This window comes from Heterocephalus glaber, unplaced genomic scaffold (genome assembly GCF_053883595.1).
Source record: "Heterocephalus glaber isolate CG9 unplaced genomic scaffold, H.glaber_assembly_v1.0 deba00000943, whole genome shotgun sequence".
Classification (NCBI taxonomy): Eukaryota; Metazoa; Chordata; class Mammalia; order Rodentia; family Bathyergidae; genus Heterocephalus; species Heterocephalus glaber.
In genome coordinates this window covers 9,580,519-9,602,232 of record NW_028258175.1, presented here as the reverse complement: position 1 = coordinate 9,602,232, position 21,714 = coordinate 9,580,519, and the positions used below count along the sequence as shown (strand labels likewise).

Genomic DNA, 21,714 nt, shown 5'->3' with positions numbered 1-21,714 from the left:
GTGGCCCCAGATGTTGCTGTGCTGATGGACACAGAGTGACCAACCCCTGAGTCACTGACTCCAAGGACATCATCCTACTCCCAAATCAACCCATCATTATTTGCCTTGAAGGCAGGAACCACTCCTTTGTCACCTCTGTCCCTAGAACCTAAAACAGGGCTTAGCTCTGACAAAGCAGTAACAAGTTTCTTTCATAAATCCATTGGCAATAAGGGTCCTTAATAAGATGGCACACGTGCTACCAAACACAGACTTAAGTGCCCACTATGTACGTGGTGACAGTAGTGGACATTAGGCAGATATTTATTGGGTGAAAATGCTCACTGAAAGGAGATGAACTCATGGTATAGAAAGGAAGGGGAGTGACTTTTAAAGTGCTATAGGTGGCTCTCCCATTGTAACCACTCATCACCTGGGTAGCACAGGCCAGGGCATGTGAGTGCTTCACCAAGTCTTTCAGTTACATGTTGGGTCAGTCTACAACAAGGCACACCTCTCAATTTCAGTCTTGTTGGAAAATGTTTCCAAACTGTTTAAACCCTCTTGCCGTCTTCGTAAGGAGAGTCAATTGAGTGAGATGAAACCTTTCTTTGATGGACTGTAACAGTTACACATCTAGATCTTCGTTGTCCAGGCTATAGATGAGGAATGTGAAGAGGTCTGGGCTGACTCTGCTGAGTGCTGGGATTCTCAGGAAAGCAATTTGCTTTCTTTCCCCTTGCTTATTTGATCAGATCCCCAAGGTGAGCCAACTTCCATTTATGTCTTTCTCAATCTGAAGTGAAGAATACAGATCTAATTCTTTCTCCCTCAAAAATGAAATCTGGGCCACTGCATGTTAATATACCAGTACATCCTGAAAATTAGAGGAATAATATGACCGACATGTGACTGTGATCTGGAGAGTTTAATACGCTTCAGTATTTACTGCATGCCAAGGTAAGAACTTTCCCTGCTTATGTCACTGACTTTTCTAAGCTATTGGCTGCATAGTATTATTATCTTCATTTTACGGATAGCGAAAGTGAGAATGAGGGCTAGGTAAGTTCTGCGATTCCTTGACAATGTCTTAGCTGGGTACTAAACTCAGTCCTGATCAATTTCAGAGGTGATGCTATGTTTCTACCTGCTTCCTGACCATTTCAGGCTCCCGACCTGATGTGGTACCTACCACGTGGTACTGTTCACTGGTTTTGCAGATAGGGATGGAAGCACCTACTAAGTGCCCCCAAATGGGGTTATATTCCAGGAATACACTGACAAACAGGACAGAACTGGTCCATACCTCAGTGGGACCTATAATCTATGGGATACCAGATTCAATGTTTGGAGAATGAATGAATGAATAAATGAATGACAATTCACCCTCAACATCCCTTCTTATACAGAGTTCTATGCAGTTTAGCCCGGACATTTCCCTACTGTGTGCTCATCTTTTACCACCAGTTGAGCAGTGAGCCCCATGAAAACAGAGATCGTGCTGCAGCCACATGCTATAGACTCCCTGAATGTTAAAGAGAAAAGAACCCTCTGTAAGCACAAGTGAGGGTGATCTCAAACAAGCCAAAAGTAATAAAATAAAACAAAGTGAGTTTGGGGAGAATTTGTCTCAGGGAATAGCACCCCTTTCTAAAACCGTTTTTTTTTTCCTGCAGCATTGGCAGGAAACAAGCAACAATCCATGGGTATTCCAGTAACTACAATGAGTGGAATTGTTTAATTTTAAATTTTAAAATGTGAATGGGTTTAGGGCCATGTATTTGGGCTTGTTTTCCACATGAAGAAGTTGAGGTCCAAGTATTTAGGGCCTGGGCTAATGTCATGCAGCTAAGGGCAGGGACCGAGACAAGATGGGGCTCCTGATTATAAACCTCAGTTCCTAGATATTAAATTGTACAGAGAAATTTATTTTCCAGAGGCAGTTTTTGAACTGAGTAGTTAACCCTAGAGGCTGTCTAATTCTCCCTTACTCCTTAAAGTTTTTAGGAAATGAGTCTAGTTATGAGAGGTTGCAGGGCTTTCAACAGCAAAACATTTTTCTAAACAACTTTTCTCCTGGGTGGTAATGATTTCACTAATGAAATGCATGTCATCATTCACTCCATGATCACATTAGGGCTTAATAAAGAACCCTCGAAAGAGCATTTATTATGGGATTTGCAGTACACTGATGCAGGCTGATTCCGGACTCTAGGGTAACCACTGGGTCAAGCCACTCTTTACCCTGCTTCAAAACTGGCACTCTGCTTGCTGGAGGCTCACAAGGCCATCCGTGGCTTGGTTAAAGCCCCCAAACACCCTACAGTCTATTTGAAAGAAGGATAAAGAGGAAGAGAGTTCCATTAGCCATTTCCAGGATGGTTTGGACAAGAGCGATGCTTTGCTTTTCTAGAAGATATAAGAATGCTTCCTTATAACTAAGCTATTCTTTACTTCATGTCAAAGGTAGGCTCATTCATTGATTCAATAAACATCTCAGGAGTCCCTGATGTGTGGAATGAAGCGTTACACAAAGAGTGTCAAATACATTCCCATATTGCAAATTTAATTTCAAATGCTTTACAGATATTTGTTATCTAACAGAGCCTTGTATGATCCTGTAGAGTAAAAAGGAGCCCTGTTGGACTATCTCGCTGTTATTTACCCAAAGAGGTAGAGAGTGTTGAGGCGGGGAGACTCTGAGCCTAAGTAGAAGAAATGAGTTGCACAGGGTCGTGTGACCAGTCCTGAAAGAAAAAGACATCTGGGCTGACTTTTAAATGGCTAAACAGGAAGCAAATATAGCAGCAGGTGCCATTTATCACTGAACGGCAGGGCTCGGAAAAGGAGGCAGGCCCCCGAAAGTGGGTGACATCTTCCACAGTTACACCACGGAGGAGATGCCCAACTCTTGCTCTTCTAGGCAACAGCTTTTATCCCTTCACAGTAATATCTAAATATATTGGAACATGCTTAGGCTGTGTATGCAATACAGAAGATGCAAATATGCAATATAGAAGAGAGGGAATCTGTGGTTTGGGGCCATGGTGAGTTGGGTGTGGAAATAAAGCACGAAACATGAGTAACTGGTAGATAAGGCACACAAGTCTCCAGATTTACAAAAGCCTGTGTCCATCTGCACAACCTGTGACCTTGCTATTATAAATTTGGCTCAATCCCTCTTTCAGCGATTCCATCTGGAAGTCCTAGGAGATGGGGAGCATGAGCTCCTAAAGATAGACTTCTAATCACCTAGTCTGTGCCTGGCCCAATGTGGGGCACCAGGATGCTTGCCTCATGAAGCTGATGTTCATAGCCCACAAGCATCATGGACACAAGGTAGTGCCAGTGCTCTGGGTCGCCTGCAAAGCACTTGGAAGACGGAGCTCAGAGCAAGCACTTGAGATGGGCCTTGGTTTTATTGCATGCCAGGCTGACAGGGTGGTTTAAATCAATGGCTCTCAGCCCTGGCTTCACTTTGGAAGCATCTAGAAGTTTAGTAAGAATGGTCATTTTTGAATCCCATCCTCAAGGGGTTCAGTTAAAATCTCTAGTGTGGGGCTGTAGCACATGTATATTTGACCTATTTTTCAGGTGATTCTAGTAATTTACATCCACAAATAAGAGATACTGGCTTGGGAAACCAGAGGTTGCCACAACCAATCACAAATCAGGAATCACTAACTAGTGTGACCACTGCTCCCATCCAGTGGAAGTCTTCTGGAGGCAGAAGCCTTGGTCATTGTCCAGGTTGCTGTCACCCTCCCTCAAGTATGAGTGGGGAATGGGCTACAAAGAACCAGGGCAGTGATAGAAGGCTTAGTTCTGGAGTGATAAAAATTCAAGTCTAATTGTCAGCTCTGTTAGCCACCGCTGTTTGATTTGGGGGAAGTTAAATCAGCCTCTTTGAGTCCGTTTCCCAATCCAACAATTGGGACAATGTGTGTCTTCCTCTTTGGATCAATGAGGCTATGTGCATAAAGGTCTAACACAGTGTTGCACACTTGGCAACGACTCAATTTATGGTAGCTCCAAGTGCCCAGTCCAGAAAATATTTACATCCTGAATATCAGAGGCTGCCTGGGATAGGAATGTGCATTGCTTACTAACCTCTGAGAGATGGGATGGACTGTGTAGGTGAAGGGTGCTACCCACTAGAAGGCAAGGCATTTCCGGGACCTGGATTCCATGTCTGGGCTCCTGAGAATTGACTAGAGCACATAGAAAATACCAAAGGGGTTTGAATGTCAATGAGACCACATGAGCATCCAGATCCTCCTCCCCAGGAAACAGATAGTACTCAACATGGGCCCGGGGATTTAGCTCAGTGGTTCCACCACCTGCCTCACAAGCACAAGGTCCTGAGTTTGATCCCCCCGATACCAAAAAAAAAAGAGAGAGAGAGAATGTACTAGATATTACTCAACATGTGTCTGTTGTCTAACTACACTGCCTTGTACTTGAGCTGGGTCAGAGAAAGCAGCTAAGGGACTTGAGTTCTCAATAATCTAGGTCCCATGTAAAGAAACCTAGATGATAGATAGATAGATAGATAGATAGATAGATAGATAGATAGAAAGAAAAGAAAGAAAGAAAATAGGACAATGAGAAAATGAGAGGCAGAGAAAAGCAAAATATAAACGGAGAGGTAGAGAGAAAGGAATGAAAAAAATTGGAAAGAGGTTTCAAAGGAGAACCCAAAAAGAGAAAAGAGGAAGGAGAAAAAAACAGGGATCCATGCAGAGGCCCTTACCGACTGCCTTCAAGGAGGCATACTTGCTGAGCTCTTTGCCTGGTGGCTGCTGTTCATAGGGGTTGGAGATCTGGCCCAGGTTGGGGTACGAATGTGGATGGCCCATCTGCTGGAGCAGGGGAGAGGTGGGTACTGCATTGTTCATCTGGGTGGTGTCTGAAAATGAAAAGACAGAGACGGTCAGAGACAAGGCAGAATCTTCTACCCACCTCCATCATCATCAAATCCACTGAAACTAAAACCCTCCACACCCTTTGGGGACATGAGTGGCAGAACAGCAAAGGGTATATGCAGATGTATCAAAAACAACCAAACTCATAACCTTCACTGGAGAGTGACTGAGGACAGACAAGTTACTTCCAAGGGCAGAGTATGTGCTCAAAACATGTCTGCCTCTTCCATAAATTAACATGTTAAAGTCCCGTGGTATGGGAGCTATTTTATTATCAAAACAATATTTGTGCAGAAAGACGCTCAACCTCAGTTATAGTCAAGGAAATGCAAATCAGAAGAACAATGAGAAGGTATTTCCTTGTCGAGAGGTTGGCAAACAAAAGGATCGGAAGACTCCGACACTGGCAAAGGGGTTAGGAAAAGAAAGTCCTCATAAGCGGCTGATGGACTAGGAGCCTGCTATAACTTGCAGAAAGGAAGTTAGCACAGTGTATTGAAATTCAAAGTACATGCCTGTTTACCAAACAACAGCTACTTCTAGGGACTGAGCCTACAAAGACACAAGCACCAGAATATATGGCTATTTGTTCAGAGATATTTTTGCACAATTGCATTATTTCCTAATATAAACTAAAAACACAAAAATAAAATAAACTCCCGTTACTATGGAAATTCTTTAAAATTACTTAACATATATTGTATGCTATATATACATGATAGGATATCTTGCAACTGTTAGAAAAATGCATCAAAATAAATTAACTCTATATGTCCAACTGGAGATTTTCGTGTGGCTTCTATTGTTAAATGGGGGAAGCAAGTTTCAAAGTAATACAAATAATATAGCATTTTTCTTAAAGGAAAAAAGTCTGGGCCGGGGATTTAGCTCAGTGGTTTTGCTGACTGCTGTGCAAGCGCAAGGACCCGAGTTCGATCCCCAGTACCAAAAAAAAAAAAAAAAAAGTCTATGCCTATTTTGTATGCTATGGTTTGCATAAGACATATAAAATATATAAAAGCACACATAATGCATATTGGCTGATAGAGGGGAAGGGGATTCATGGGAAAAGTGATTGCAGAAGGTTCATTTGAGGAAATATCCTTTGAGATGAGATGCAGAGGAAGAACAGAATGCTAGTTCCATGTGGTGGGAGAGAAAAGGAACCAGACGGCTATTTGGGCAGAAAAGTCAGCCTGCGCCTTGCAGCTGGAGGGAAACTGGTATGCTCAGAACCGAGAGAGTCGCACCTGGCCGTGCTTCACTGAGAATGCAAGAGAAGAAAGTTGGACAAAGTTGCCCTGGAAGGCTGGCAGGACTTGGGAGGGCTTGTTAAGGGGCCCATCTTTATCCAGAGAGCAAAACGTGGCCAAGATGAAATTGGAGACAGGCATACAGGTGAGACGATGATGGTTCAGTTTCAGTCAAGAAATCTGTGTTCTCTCCAGCTTCATGAAGCACTGGCATCAATCCAGATACACATTACATTCCATGCTGGAGGCCCCTTGAAAAGCCCCCTATCCAGCTTGTGCACCCACCCATTTCCCCACTGTTGTGACTGTCAACTGTTGAAAGCTTACAGCTGCCCCTGGTATCCAGAGAACTGCTCTCAGCTGATAGGGCCATCAACTCAGGCTTAATGCACTTCATGCATCGCACTCTCAATACTTGGAGTGGCTGGCAACCAATGCATGGTTAGCACTAAGGTGCCAAGACCAGCCACTTGCCTCAAAGTGGAGACAACTGTATGGAGCAATGGATGCTCTGAATCTCACTATTCAGAATTGGGTGAAGTTTAGGGCTGGGGTTGTCAAACTTGTTTTGCAAAGGGTCAGGTAATAAATATTTTAGGCTTTGCAGGCCATTCGGCCTATACTGTAACTAATCCACCACTGTAGTCTGAAAGCAGCCCTAGATAATATATAAACAGTCATAACTGTGTTTCAATAAAACTTTATTTGCAAAATCAAGTGGCTCCAGATTTGTTCCAAGAGCTATCATTTGATCACCCCTGAGACCGCCATCCTTGACTGGCTCCTTCATCATCCCTATTGTATTCCCCCTTAAACTTTAGAGGTTTATGTGTATGTGAAAATCACTCCCTCAGAGTCACATGCACCCGAAACCCTATCTCAGGCTCTGCTTCTAGACCACTCAACCCCTAACATACCTGGAATATCTATGGCTTTAAAAACCAGTGAAACCAAATGGAAAGGGGAAGGGATGCCCCAGCCAGTGCACAAATACCGGCAGTGTATCTCTGCCACTGCGCGTGCCGAGGCCATCACACAAACCCACGTGACTAAAAGAAACATCACCAAGTATAACCCAACTAATCCAACTCAGGCTGCCATCCAAAGGAGTGAAAGCACCCTTCTGCCACGATGGCTTTTTGGCTGACATTCACCTGGGGCAGCAGAGGCCTCAGATTAACATAGTGGCAGAAAAGTGTGGTTTTCACTGTGGGATGGTTTGACATTTCCTCATCAGAGCCAACCTGCTGGGGGTTTTGTCTGCTTCCTTTGGGAATGTCAAGGCAGGAAAATTTCTGTCCAAATGTTGGTCCACTGGGAAGTAGTTTATTATAAGTTCTCACTGTTCTATGTATGCTTGTTTTGTGTGTGTGGTAAAGTTTTCAATGGGTAACTACTGTTTCTGTATGTTCAGAACAATCAACTCCTTTAATATACTGCTTTATCTCCATTTGAGTCATGTGACAAGCTGCCAATCATAACTTTCTCAGTTTGTGTTTTCTCAGAAATCACTAAGATAAGGTCTCAAGTGTAAGCATATTTGGGAAATGGTCTTAAGAAATACAGCTAAAGGGTGGGAGAATAAGACAGGGAAGAAAAAGAAGCAAATACAGTGTGATGCCAAGCACGTGCAACTGTAGTGAACTGGAGTTGAATCCCACTCTGGTACATGATGCTGAATGCATGCCTTGAAATGATATCATCCACAAGAATGGAGACCCTTTGGATTTTCATACCAGTTCCCATTACTCATTGATGGATGGCTGCTGCAAGGAGATATCAGTTCCTCAGCACTTGCAACCTGCTGTCTACAGGCAGTTTGATCCCTGAGAGTCAAAAAGCATCCTTGGCCTGAGTTGTAAGAGCTGGCGGTTGAAAAGCAGGCGTGTATACTCTGAAATGGCAAGGGCCCAAATGCTACAGTAATTCACATTTCTGGCCATAGAAGTGAGCAGATGACCCAAGTCAGACCAATAATAATTCTCCTTTTTTCATAATGACTGAATGGATGGGAGATATAATTTCCACTGAAATTTCTTCCATGCATATTTCTATTTAGAACCCCTGGAGTAAAAAAGCTACGAGGCCATGAAGTCAAGTGATACTGAACCTACCATGTAAAGAAAATCTTTCTTCATTATGAGAAGCTGAGGAAATAAAGGTGCTACCTTCTAAACTGCTAGTTATGCTTTGGGGTTCCTGTCACTTGCAACAGAGTTTTGACTAGTGAAATTTGTGTCTGAATTCCTTCCAGGAAGCTGGAACTGATCAGAATCAGCTGCTCCTGAAGTCATAATGAAAAAGGCAAAGCTTGAAGTTTGCATCAAAATGGAAAAGCTATTGCCCCGATTCACTGCAGAACTGCAGCGGAAACTTTCCAGCTGGGGAGGGTGGGGTGAGGAAGGATGAGGAGAGCTTGGCCAACAGGTTCAGTTAGAGTTAGAGGGGAGGAATACGTTCTGGTGCTCTATAGCACAGTAGGGTGACTACAGTTTACAATAATGTGTATTTCAAAACAGCGAGCAGAGAGGATCTTGCATGTTCTCAACACAAAGTAATGCCAAATGTTTCAGGCCACGGATACGCTCATTACTTTGATTTGATCATTATATAAAACATCACGCTGTACTCCATAGTTATATACGGTTAGTATGTGTCATTTAGAAATGAAATTTTAAAATATTTAACAGTTCATAGAGAACAACCAAGGACATTGGTAAACTAATTAAATAATGGCTCGATGGCAAGTCTTATCTTTCCTGGAAATAGACATCAAACACCAGGCTGACTGTCAGAATTGACGCGCTCAAACTTATCCTCCAGAGTGAACTCTTCTCCTGTATCTTGGCTCCTTCTGTCCCAGAACCCATCACTATGCTCAAATCCTGTTTTCAGTCCTGCCTGGGGACATGCTAGCCATTTCATTAAAGGAGAAAAAAAATCTGTAAAGATGTTCCGCACAGGACATCTTGGGACAGCTTTTATATAATTAAACAGAATACTTAATATTCCATTATAGAGTATTTGCTTTTAGATTATTTCTATTAAGTCTCAGGCTACCTCAAGGGCAGGGAGTAGTTATTTAAAATAAGCAACCATGACAGAGAGGGCCCACCAAAGCGACACCTCTCAAAAGGAGAAATGAAGACTGCCCCCAAATCATGTTCCCGCTTTCACATTCAAAACCACAGGAAGTCAATTTCTGGCAGTTTGAGATATCCACTCTGTGCTAGCTTCCAGGCATTGGATATTGAGAAATATTAAAATTCAGTCCCAGGGAAGCCATCAAGAATTATTAAACAGACATTTGTGGCTGAGTTTTAAAATGTTGCTTCATTTTACTGGACAGAAAATGGGCAGCCCATTGCTCTACTGAGTTTTCCCCCAAATATGTCCAGAGAAGGAGAAAGTGTAGATGGGAGGAAAACCCAAGCTGGCATCTAGGAAAAGTAGAACAACAGGGTAAACAAGAATGCAGACTGGGAAAGATTTAGATTGGGTCTGCAAATATACTGCTTTTGCAAAGTTGAGAAAAGAGACAAAGATATGTGTGCATGTGTATGTGTGCATATGTAACTACACACACAATATCATTTCTTTTACACAGTTTTGTCCATGGAGGAATCTCGTAATATCAGTGATGCCTTGCTCTTGGCAGAATGGTTTCTCTTCTAGGTATATTCCAAGCTCAGAGATGCCTTATCCACCTCTATAAAAAGCTTCTCCCTACCCAATGCCATAAAACTACTATCCTCACCTCATTATAATTTTGCAACGTATTATGATCCTTAGAAAGAACTAAGGAGCTGTTCTATGACACTGGGTTCCATTAGGGCGCTCCATCAGCAAACAAGAAGCTGGTGACACTCCTGTGCTCTCCCTCCTAATACAGAGAAGGAGCCTCATATGCCTGACAATCATGTTCAAAGAAAGTTAAGATACAATTACTCTAATTGGAAGCACCTGGAAGCCTTACATCAAGGCAACCACTGTGTAAGTACTGTTATTATGTGAAATATCTTAGTCACTCCACAGAAGTAAAGTGGATGCGATTCAAAGAGGGTCAGTTAGGGTAAAAACTGCTCAGTTACAAACACTGGGAGGGTGCTATGAGTTTCTTTGTGCAGAAAAGACAAATATGAAGGACTAAACCAGTGGTTCATCTTGAAAGGAAGACAATGGAAGGAACTCCTTCAAAACCTATCATGAGGAAGAATAACAGAGAACGGCACTGGAGAGGCATGTGCACTTCTTACGTGTACTAACTCCTTTGGTCCTCATCTCGACCTTATGAGGCAGTGATACAGGGATGATACACAGTGATGTTAACTCTTTATTGTAGTACAGTTTTAAGTTTACAGAAACACTGCAAAGATTGTGTAGAGAATTCCTACATCCGCTGGACCCAACTTCCTATTATTAACATATTATTAGGGCACTTTTGTTACCAAAGAATGAAGCAATGTGTATTACTACTAAATCCCACCCTTCATTCCAATTTCCTTAGCTTTTATCAATTTGTCCTTCTTTTCTGTTGCAGAATCTCAGTCAGGTATTCCATTAAATTTAGTTGTGTCTCCTAAGTTTTTCTTGGCTGTGACAGTGGCTCAGGTTATGGTTTTAGCAGTCTAGAGCACTGGCCAGGTAACTTGTAGGACATCCTTCAAAAGGAATTTGTCTCATGTTTTCCTCCTGATTAGACTGAGGTTATGGGATTGGGAGAGGAAGAGCACAGAAGTAAAGTGATATCCTTCTGATAACCTATCAGGGAGGCCCCCTAGGATGATTTATCACTGTTGCTGTTAATTTTATCACCCAGCTGAGGTGGAGTTTGTCAGATTTCTCCTTTCTGAAGTGACTCTACTTTCCCGTAGCCATCCTTTTTAGTCTTTGGAAGGAAGTCACTATGTGCCACCCACACCCAAGGTCAGGGAGTTATGCTCTGCCTCGCTGAGTGAAACATGTCTGTATAAACTGGCCAGAATGCTTCGTGGGAGATTTGTCTCTTCTCTCTCACCTATTTAATCATTTATTTGATAATGTATTCCTGACAGGGCAGACACATGGACATGTATTTCACATTTGGGGTTATAATCCAATACTACCTTATTTTACTTTGATGCTCAAATTGCTCCAGGTCTGGCCAGTTGAAACTATCTCAGTTGGCTCCTATGTCCCTTTTGGTAATTCAGTATTCTCTGGACTCATCTTGCATACTTCCTGTCTTGGTCCGAGGATGAACCATTTCTTTAAGGAGCTTCATTCATTTCACAGAAGTAGGGTGTTAGAAACAAAGATCTGCGTGTGAGGGACACTGTAGTTGCTTCTAGTCTCCCTCAGCTGATGGAAGAAGAAAACCTGTTTTTTATACTAACACACATATATCTACAAATACCTATAAATGCAACCATCTGTGCCTATATTAACCTAAGCATAAACCCATCCTGATACCTCCAACTCAAATCCATTATGAAAGGGATCATTCTAGCCCTCTCCCCCTGCTTATCTGTAACCCCTCATCCCAACAGTGATAAACCTAACTCCCATCACCCATCACCCCTTTAGTTAAATTGTTCGATGTACCACATATTTATAGCAACATCCAAATTGTGAACCATCTCCCTATAGGAAATGACTTTATTAGAATACAGTGCTTGGGAGCTAAGTATTTTTCAAATTATTAATGTATGTTTCCCTTTTGGTCTTCCTGAGTATATGAGCTTTCCCTTGGATGACCCATGGCTGCCATATGCCTGGGTGGGGTGGGGAATTTAGAGTTTACTACAGAAGAAACACAAAGAAAAATGATGATGGCGGTGTTGTTGTTGTTGTTGAAGATGATGAAGATGGTGAGAAAGTAAATACAGACCTGTATATATAATAAACACTTACATGGGGGTTGTAGATGCTTTAGATGCGCTTCCATATTATCATCTATCCCAAATATGTCTATGAGCTATTATTATCAAGCCACTTTGTAGAGGAAGAAACCAAGACTCACAGAAGTTTTGTCCAAATTAACATCACTTGAAAGTAGGAGAACCATCCTTTGAGCCTTGGTAGTCTAGCTAGGTTCTATGGTCTTGGACACTTCCCTACTGCCTTTGTGAGAGTTAATATTCAAATTTCTGACATTCAAAAACTGATTTGTAGCCAGATAATAAAACATTTTAAATCATGCTATTATCTGTGGAAGGTTTTTCTTTACTTTCATCTCTACTTGTCAGCATAGTAAGAACAAGATCTGGTTGGCAAGACAAGAGAGTTTTAACAAAGGTGAGCCAGAAAAGGAAAGACATGGAAAGTCTGCCTTGATTGTGGGAGTTTTTGAGAAGGGAAAGAGAGACAAGGAAGATTAAAACCCAGGGTACATGGAGGAACGTTGAATGAATCGAGGGAAATCTTAGGGGTAGAATCTCCTGTCCTGCTCCTGTTTGGGCTTCTGGCTCCTTGTGAAGAAACTTGGAGCTGTCCCAGAGCAGCGGAGCCAGTTAAAAACAGGGGAAAAAGCTGATGGAAAGGTTGCCGAGTGGGCTGTTCCCAGTGATGACTGGGTGCCTGAGCACTTTTGAACTGGAGTTGTAGAGATCCTGTCATTGTAGAGGAGTGAAGTCCTTTCCACTTCACCCTACTCTCCTTCCCGTCCTGAGCAGACAGATCACACAGGCCAACTCAGATAAAGGTTGTATACTCAGAAACTCCAAATAAAAAAGCACATTATGTTTTCTTTTGTGGCTTATATTAAGATTTTTAGTAGGATGTTGCCTTCCTATGAATAATTTTCAGCTTTGTATGTCTAGTGCTCCTATTTACTCCTTCCGCTATTTACTTTAAGTGATTTCATCTCTGTCCCTGTGTTGAGCCAGAAGGTTGATTGCAGCATCCACAGATTCAAGGTCACATTACTTTCATATGATGCTCCTTCTTCCCCCCTCTGTCTCTTCTCTAGGCACACGACGACAGTTATTATTCATGCTTGCTCTGCAGTGCGGTAGGTGAGGTGGAGTGCAGAGAGTAAGAGATAGTTGGATGAGTAGTGTCAGCCCCTAAGGCGGAGGTTTGAAGGGGAGAACAGTGATAGATGAGGAGAAAAGATTGATGTGGTTCTGTTTTTATTGGAATCCTTTTCGTTGAGTTGAAGGGTTACTATTGAGAGCTTCATTCATAATAGCTAAATCCTGGAAGCAACCTGTATACCCATCAACAGATGATTGGATAAGCACAATGTGGTATCTATATATAATGGGATACGACTTGGCTCTAAAGAATGATAAATTTGAAACATCTGTAGGAAAATAAATGCACCTGAAAAATATAATGTATTGTACATATGTGTGTATATATATATATAAAATATGGACTGAAATAAATCAAACACAAGCTTAAACACTGTATGGTATCTCTCATCTGAGTGAGGCATAGGGCAAACAAAGAAAATGATATAGGATGGATAGAAAGGGACAAGGGAACCAATCTCTTGCACCAGGGAAGTGGTCTAAGGGAGCTAGGACCAGAAGTGAGGAGGAGGAGAGGGTGAGGAAGAGGGTAAAATCAGAATAAAGATACGCCATGTGCACGAACCCAATAACCCCAATTAATGTACACACTATGTGCCATAACATGAGCTAAGACAAATAATATCAACCAGTATGAAAGAAGGCATAGGGAAACTGGTAGGAGGGGGGAGGGGCAAGGAAGGGGAAAGAAAAAAGAAAAGAAACAAGCTGTAATATGTACTTGTAATCACTCCCAAGATGACTGAAAACTGCATGGATTGCAAACATGTACTAATAAAAAAAGAATCACACTCACTAGAAAAAAAAGCACATTAATCATGTAGAAACATTTCACTCCCATTTCCCTAAGTACTGTAATACCATTTCATAGATAAAAACCAACGTTGCCCCAAATCACTCAGCCTGTTGCAGCACAATCAGGATTTGATCCCAGGTTTGTCTGATGGCAAAGCTTGTGCTTCCTCCACTAAGCCAGACTGCTCTGAGCATGGATGGGGAGAGGTTACAGACTAAACGCTGAGCCATCCTTAGGGAGAGAGAATCTCCTGTCTTGAGTACTTTTCTCCTTCCAGCAGTTTCCCAGTCAGAAGAGAAAAGCCCTGGCCAGATCTCTGCTTTTTTGTTTCTTCTCTTATCCAGAGAAGAGAACTTCCTGCTATACCCAGAGAACCAGCAGGTCTCCCCAGCCCTGAGAACACCTTGTTTCCTGTGGAACCCAAATGTGCCCTTGGTGGGTGGACAAAGTCTAGCGCTTATGCTACTCACCAAATACAGAGTATCGTGCAGTTTTCCCAAAACCCTCAACACCAGCAGGGGCTGTGTCTCTGACTCACCCACGAGCCACACGGACCCTGCCCGTAAGTCTTCTCACCTCCCCGCTCCTCCATCACCTCTCTGGGCCACCAGGTGCAACCTCAGGCCGCCTCTCTCCCCACGGACACTGCCGCCAAAGATAGCACAACGAAGCAAGAGTGGGGTTTTGAGTGAAATTTGGATTCAAACTTTGCTTCCATTTACCAAAGCATCTTTAGGTGTGATGTAAATTCTTTCCAAGGCTCAGTTTTCTAAGCTCTAAATTGGGACCCTAACACCTTCCTGAGGAAAATACTGTGACACTGAAAGACATCATGTAGACCATGTGTAGTATCTCACCTGAAACAGTCTAGGCATCTAATGCATGGCAGGGAAACATTGATTGATTATATCGATCACCAGGAAACCAAAACAACATAATGAGATTGCCATGAGACGAGGGTGGTACGTTTGCATAAGACCCCCTTTGGGCTCAGAATTCTTGAGCATGTTCCAGATTATTCAAGCATATCAAAAGTGGACCAATGAGAGGGAATGGGTAGATGTCCCTGCCAGGGCCAAACGCACTGGGAATTCTCATAACAGCAAAAAAGAGAATAGACATTCAGAAATCAGAACAGAACTCTGGCTTTTAGCTCTGTCTTTCCTTTCTAACCTTTCCAAATCTTTATGCCCAGCATCCTTTTGAAAAGAAAACCTAAAGATTAGTTTGAAATACCAGAGATTCATCTCTGGCCACAAGCAAGGGAAAAAAAAATCACATCCAACTCAAAATTACCCTGTATTTGTCAAAAAAGAACACAGCAGACTAAGCTTCCACCAGAAAATGTTCATGTAAAAGGAGAATTAAATACATCTTATTGAATCTCAGTGACAGAGAGACCAGCAGGAACCTTGCAATAAAGGAAAAATTATACACATACATAATTGTAAAATCCTTTGGCAAATGAGCCATTTGTGTTACCCAAGAGTTTGCATCTTTAAGCATACAAATGTTTTTTTCTTTTTCTGACCATTTAGGATGGGAATATTTTAAAACTGGTTTGTTAAATATTTATTTAATGCTTGCTTTTGGCCACTTTTTATGCAGGCTCTGGGGAACAGAGATTCATTTCAAAGTCTCAGGTTGTGCTCTAAGTAGAAGAAAGTCCAGAGTGGGAGGCAGATCAGTCACATGACAGGTGAGATGGAGGACAAGTTATAATCAGCATGGCTAGTGTTGAGATACAGCAAAACAAATGTGCCTGTAAAGCACAAGATGGAGCCACCTAATCCAGTTTTAGAAGATCCTGAAAAAGAAAGAATGCAAAGATGGCAAAAAGAACAGGAGAAATTCAATTTTAATTTGAAGTAGTATTGTGTATATATAAAAATGTGTATGTAGGAACTACAGTGTATTGTTACTGCCTTTGAAAGGGAATATCTCTACAGTACTCCTGCTATCATTGGAATATGGTTTGCCCTCTCTGAAACTCAGGTTAAAGTTTGATCTCCAATGTAATAGTGTTGAAAAGTAGTGAGAACTCAAGAAGGTAATTAGATCATTAAGAAGGATTAATGAAGTCCTCATGGGACTGCATTAGTTAACGTGAGAAGAGGTATTACAAAACAAGGCTGCCCTTTTCGTTTTGGGTCTTCTTACGTAACCACTTGCCCTTCTGCTTTCCTGCCATGTTGTGACAAAGCATCATGCCATTGCCAAATACAGCCATCTGGTCTTAGACTTTTCAGCCTCTAAAACCATGGAATGAGCGTGGTAGAGCATGCCTACAATCCCAGCACTGGGGAGGCTGAGGCAGGAGGATCACTGTGAGTTTGTGGCAAGCCTGGGCTATATAAAGAGTGAAAGGCCAGACTGCACAAACAAACAAATAAAAAACCCATGGGATAAATCAACTTTTTTCCATATAAATTACCCAATCTTGTACTGTTATAGAAAAATGGACTAAAACAAGTACTTTAACTCACCACTGATGGCTCAGCAGGATCACTATAAATAAAAAAGGTTCTTAATGTCCCAGCAGCCACTGCAGACACTTCCTGAGATAGTACTGGCAGTGGATATCTGACCCCCTTACTCATCACTCAACATTTCCATGGTTTAGTTTCTGGTCCTCCTTCTCTTTTGCACCCTCCCCTCCTACCTTCTCTTATTCTGTGGTCTCCTTTGTTCTCTATCACTTTTAGTTTGCTTTATCAGCCACACGGTGAGCAGCAGGCAACCTGCTTGGCCTTGTTTCAAGACCTAAGGAGCGGTGGGATTGCAAACCAGATACCCAAACTTTTTAGAATAAATTGTGAAGTAACAATCACAGGCAAAAATAACATTTTCTTCTACAAGATGCTCTCCTTTATGTCTTATTGAGACTAATGCTGACTCTCAGCTTAAACACCCTAACCCCCCTACCACTAAATGGAACTGTGTGCTCCACAACATGGATTACCGCAAGTGTGACAGTGGTCTCATAAGATTTTGCCTAGTGATGTTGCAGGCCTCCTAGTTTATGTAGTATGCTCCATGATGTTTGCACAATGACAAAAGTGCCTAAAAACATATCTCTCAGAACATATCCCATTGTTATGCAAAGCATGACTTTACTTCTATAGCTCCCTTGATTAGTTTACCAGAACTTACATAACAAGGTACCTCAAACTAAGTGATTTAACAACAGAAATTTGTCTACCATTCTGAGGGCTAAAATACCCAGGATCAGGGTGTGAGCAGAGTTAGTTTCTCATGTGGGTGATGAAGGAATATTTGTTCATGACCTTGTCTATCCTGTTTAGCGGGCATCTTTGGCACTTCTTGGTTTATAGATGTCTGCTTTCATCTTCACATAGCATCTGCCTTTCGAATACCTGCATCTAAATTACCCTTTTTCATAAAGATACAAGTTTTGTTGGATAGGAGCCAGCCCTACTCCAGCCTGAACTAATTGCAACTAATCATATCTGCGATGACCCTATTCCCAAATAAAATCACATTCCGAGGCACTAGGTAGGTCTGCAACATATGAATTTGAGGGTTCACCCCTGAATTCAGAACATTCTGTTAACTTTAATTTCTTACCCATATGAATGGCTTTTCCTCCATACCTCTTTTAGATCAAAGGAATATATGCTCGTTTCCCTTAGTGCTTCATGTCCAGCTCCTAGCTTAGCCCTTAAATGGGACTGAATTCTAATACAGAAAAGGAAGATAAAAGTAGATTTTTCAGTCTCTTGCTATATGACAGGCAGCATGCAAGATGATTTACCTAAAAGTTAGATATTGCTCAAAGAAAATTGCATGCGATTTAATATATTGCCTTAGCAATATAGCCATTTTGTTTTCTCTGAAATTTCTGTTTTTCTTTTTGGAGTATGTGTGCAGTGGATTAATGTTTTGTTTATGGACCATTTGATGCTCATGACAGCAAATGACAAGAATACAAAAGCAAGGCAATAAAACAAATGAGAAAACTGGCCTTAGCTTACCCGTGAAGCACAGATACTACACGCATCAGGTACAGCACAGCATTTTTCCCCATGAATGGAGGATGAAATGTGAATAATCGAAGTTTCTATGAAAGACACTCTACACAGGCTTGGAGGAGCCTCTGGACAATTCTACCTTAGGGGTTATTTTAGGAATTTCTCACCGTGCACCACTTTGGCTCAGCTGAAGTTGAGGCTGCAAGTGGCCAACACATACAGCATCCCCAGCACTGGGCAGGCTAAGACCTGCTGGGAAATAAAAGTAGGTGCAGGGCCGGGATTTAGCTCAGTAGTTCTACTGCCCGCCTCACAAGTGTAAAGTCCTGACTTCGGTCCCCGGTACGACAAAAAAAGTAGGTGGCAAGGTATACGGGTGTGGAACTATAGAGGAAAGAGAAGGCCCTTCTGCCAATTCAATACTTCTAAACCACTAGGGGAAAGAGTGTTTTTACAGTGGGCTCCCCACAGCACCCAAGACAGGTGATTTAAACTCTGTAATTCCATGTTTCCTCATTTATAAAATAAGAGGAGTGACACATTTCACGGAGATTGCCCATTTTTGAAATTATCTGGCAAAAATGAATCCAAAAAGGCAAAAAAATAAAAACAAAATACTGTGGCAAATCAGGTGAACCCACTGCCAAATTTGGCCATGTCCCAGATTCAGTCACTTTCTTGACTCAATCTCATTGTCTCCAAATTTGCTAGCTATACTTGCACTGTGAAGCTTCCTGTCAAGGTCACCTCTAGTGGCATTTTGCGTCCTTCTCCTGTCACTCACACCTCATGGCAGTTTTGTGCCATGTTTATTACTGATGATGTGAATTTCTAAGCTTCTGCTGAATTTCCAGGTAATGTCCTTCTTGATTCTTTGCCAATTCTTTTAGAGCAACCCTAGGTGAATATGGATTCATTCTCCCCTACCTAGCCCTAACACATACATCCCGGGAATATTTTAAAGGTGTGTCCTTTCCATAATCCTTATCAAAGTATTCCCCAGACTCATTTCCCTCTCCCCATTTCCATCAGCTCCTCTCTGAACCAAACCACCACTGTCTCCTACCTGGACCCAGTGACGTGCCTCTCTTCCTCTTACCCACTTTCAATCTACTGTCCATCCACAAGCCAAGGTAATCTTTAATGTACACACTCTTTCAAATCACTTCCTGCTCAAACACATCTTCATCAATCCCCATGGCATTTTAAGGAAAAATATCCAACCTATGGACAAGGTCCTGAGTGATTCAGCCTGTCCACCTTTATAGACACAAGACGCTACCTCCCCATTGATCTCTACCCCCAGCAATCTGAGCTCCCATCTGGACCCTCAAATATAATCAGTATTTTCCCCCTCACAGCCTTTACATATACCCTTCCCTTTGCTTCAAATGCTCTCTCGTAGGCAGCCGGGTCCCTGGCCCCACGCTGGGGCGCCACCTGGAGCCAGCTTGCCCAGCCAGCCTTGCTCTGGGACCCAGAGCTGCTACTTTGTTCCTCCCTGACCCAGGGGCAAATGAGGATGAATAATAAAAGAGATATGGAGTCAGCTCAACATGCAGCAAGGTAGCTAGTTAGTACCTCCAGCAGGCAGAGGAGCCCAAGCTTTTAGCTCACCTCGCTTTTATTCACCCAAACACGGGCACAAGCAGTGAAGGTGACACCAGGTTCTTCGGCTCTCCAATAGCCACTAGCACGTGCTCTGGTAAACAACTCAACCTCAGCTGCCTTAACTTTTCCCTAATGTGCGGTCACCCCCGAGTGCGGCCTTTCTCACAGAGGAGGCCAGTTGGGCCTTAATTCTCCTCTGGTCATTGACATTCTCTTCACCTGATTTCTTATTCATCACTTTAGACTCTGCTCATAGCCATCTTTTTTTTTTTTTAAAGACTTTGCTGAGCCTGCTTCCTTTATAAATCTGAGTCCTCACACCATAGTAATTATAATATGGATTCCTACTATTATTACTATTGAAAAGCAACAAAATAATAGTAACAATAGCTATACTCTTTACTTTTATGATCATAATTTATAAAAATATATTTACTTGCATGATATCTGTCTCCCCCACCTGATGGGCAATGACCATGTCTATGTCGCTTACTAGTATAATCCCAGTACCCAGCCAATGCCTAGTCCATGGAAACCTTTCAGGATATGGTTTTTAATGAAAAACTAGGGAACTAACAGTGATCACAAGATTCCAAATGTTACCCAGACTACGATTCCATAGAGTGTCTCCTAAAGCAGAAGTAGCTTGCCATCTGAGAAGAAGACTTCCCCACATCAACTCCCTGGGAGGTGGGATTTTGCTTCCTACTCGGTGCTCTGTGCAGTGTTGATAATTCAGATCCCATGAGAATAGGTGAATCTGATTTTGTCAATTTCAAACATTTGAGAGCTTGAGTTCTAGTTTGTTCAGTTTACATTTTTCTACTCTAAGCACAAATTTCAGCCATGGACAGGCTGCTTTGGGGTTAGGTGTCCTCTACACCTGGCCTAAACCTCTAGCACTTGGTACAGGGGCAGAGTCACATAGGTCTTATCAGGGAAAATATTCCCCAACAGGGCTGTGAGTTGTCATTTGATCTTAGAAGTCAGAAAGATAACATATATACTAAATATATCTCTTCATGGGAATAAAGTATGTAAGATTTTTTCTTAAAGATTCTATGTTCACTCAACAAACATGTCAGGGACACTGTAAATGTCTAGAGTTAATGGTTCCTTACAGTTCAAAGATTTAAGTTTCTGGAAAATCTCAGCTAAGAAAGTAAATTTACCAATGGCCATTTGTGTCATAGACTCCGAGTTTCCTAGGCACCTGATGTCTCTCTCAGATTGTAAAATCCTGAATATCTGAGCCAAATTCAACTCAAAGAAAGAGGCTTTAAAGAATCATTTCAAGTCTCTTCTTGTTTGTTTTGGGTTTTGGTGTTCTCTTTTATTTTGTTTGAGATGGGGCCTCACTATGTATTTTTAAGGCTGGCTGTGAATTTACTATGTAGCCCTGGCTGGCCTCGAAATCATGGCGATCTTCTTACTTCTGCCTCCTGAGTGCTGGGATAACAGGAGTGTGCCATCATACTCGACTAAAAAATTCATTTCAAGTCAAATGCCACTAATACAATGCTGCTTCCAATACAATGACACTCACATCCTTTTGCCAAGATGTAGTGCAGGGAATTTTGGCTATGATTTTTCCATGTTTGGGTTATGAGAAACCTGATTGTCTCCCATTGAATGGCCTCATCTCCTAATTTTTGCCGTTGGGCTACGGTTTTGGATTTCCATGAGAAACCTCAAAATCACTAATTCAACTGGGCATGGTGGCATTTGCCAGCACTTTGGGAGGCTGAGGCAGAAGGATTATAGATTCAAATTTCACCTGGGCAACTTAGTGAGACCCTGCCTCAAAATAAAGAGGAGGGTTAGGGTGCAGCTCAGTGTGAAGGCTCTGTGTTCAAACCACAGTATTGCAAAACAAACAAACAAACAAACAAAAAAACCAATTCATATGACAGATGGGAAGAATCTTTTTCCAGCTCTACCCTTCACAGGGTCATCAGTGGGGCCATGATCACCTAGGTGTGCTTATTTATGAGTTTTTCCTCCCCGCTCTGCATAAAAGGGAAGGAGGAGAGATGTGGGCACACACTTGCATATGAGTCCCAGATTTGCCTTTAGTAGTTATACAGCTTTGCACAGGTTTTTTAACATTCATAATTCTTGGGTTCTTCTGTAAAATAGTGA

The 21,714-nt window shown here is 42.1% G+C and overlaps 1 protein-coding gene across 3 annotated transcripts in view; it reads right to left on the bottom strand.

Annotated features, from left to right (window-relative positions):
• Shisa9 (shisa family member 9) overlaps positions 1-21,714 on the bottom strand; it is a 290,605-nt gene that overhangs the window by 21,161 nt on the left and 247,730 nt on the right. For 2 of the 3 annotated variants that reach the window (XM_004855849.4, XM_004855850.4), the window contains exon 3: positions 4,733-4,888. In XM_004855849.4, the coding sequence (XP_004855906.2) occupies positions 4,733-4,888 (156 nt within the window). Of the gene's footprint in view, positions 1-3,762; positions 4,191-4,732; positions 4,889-21,714 lie in introns of those variants that run through there. The other variant, XM_021237325.2, reaches the window with a different exon arrangement.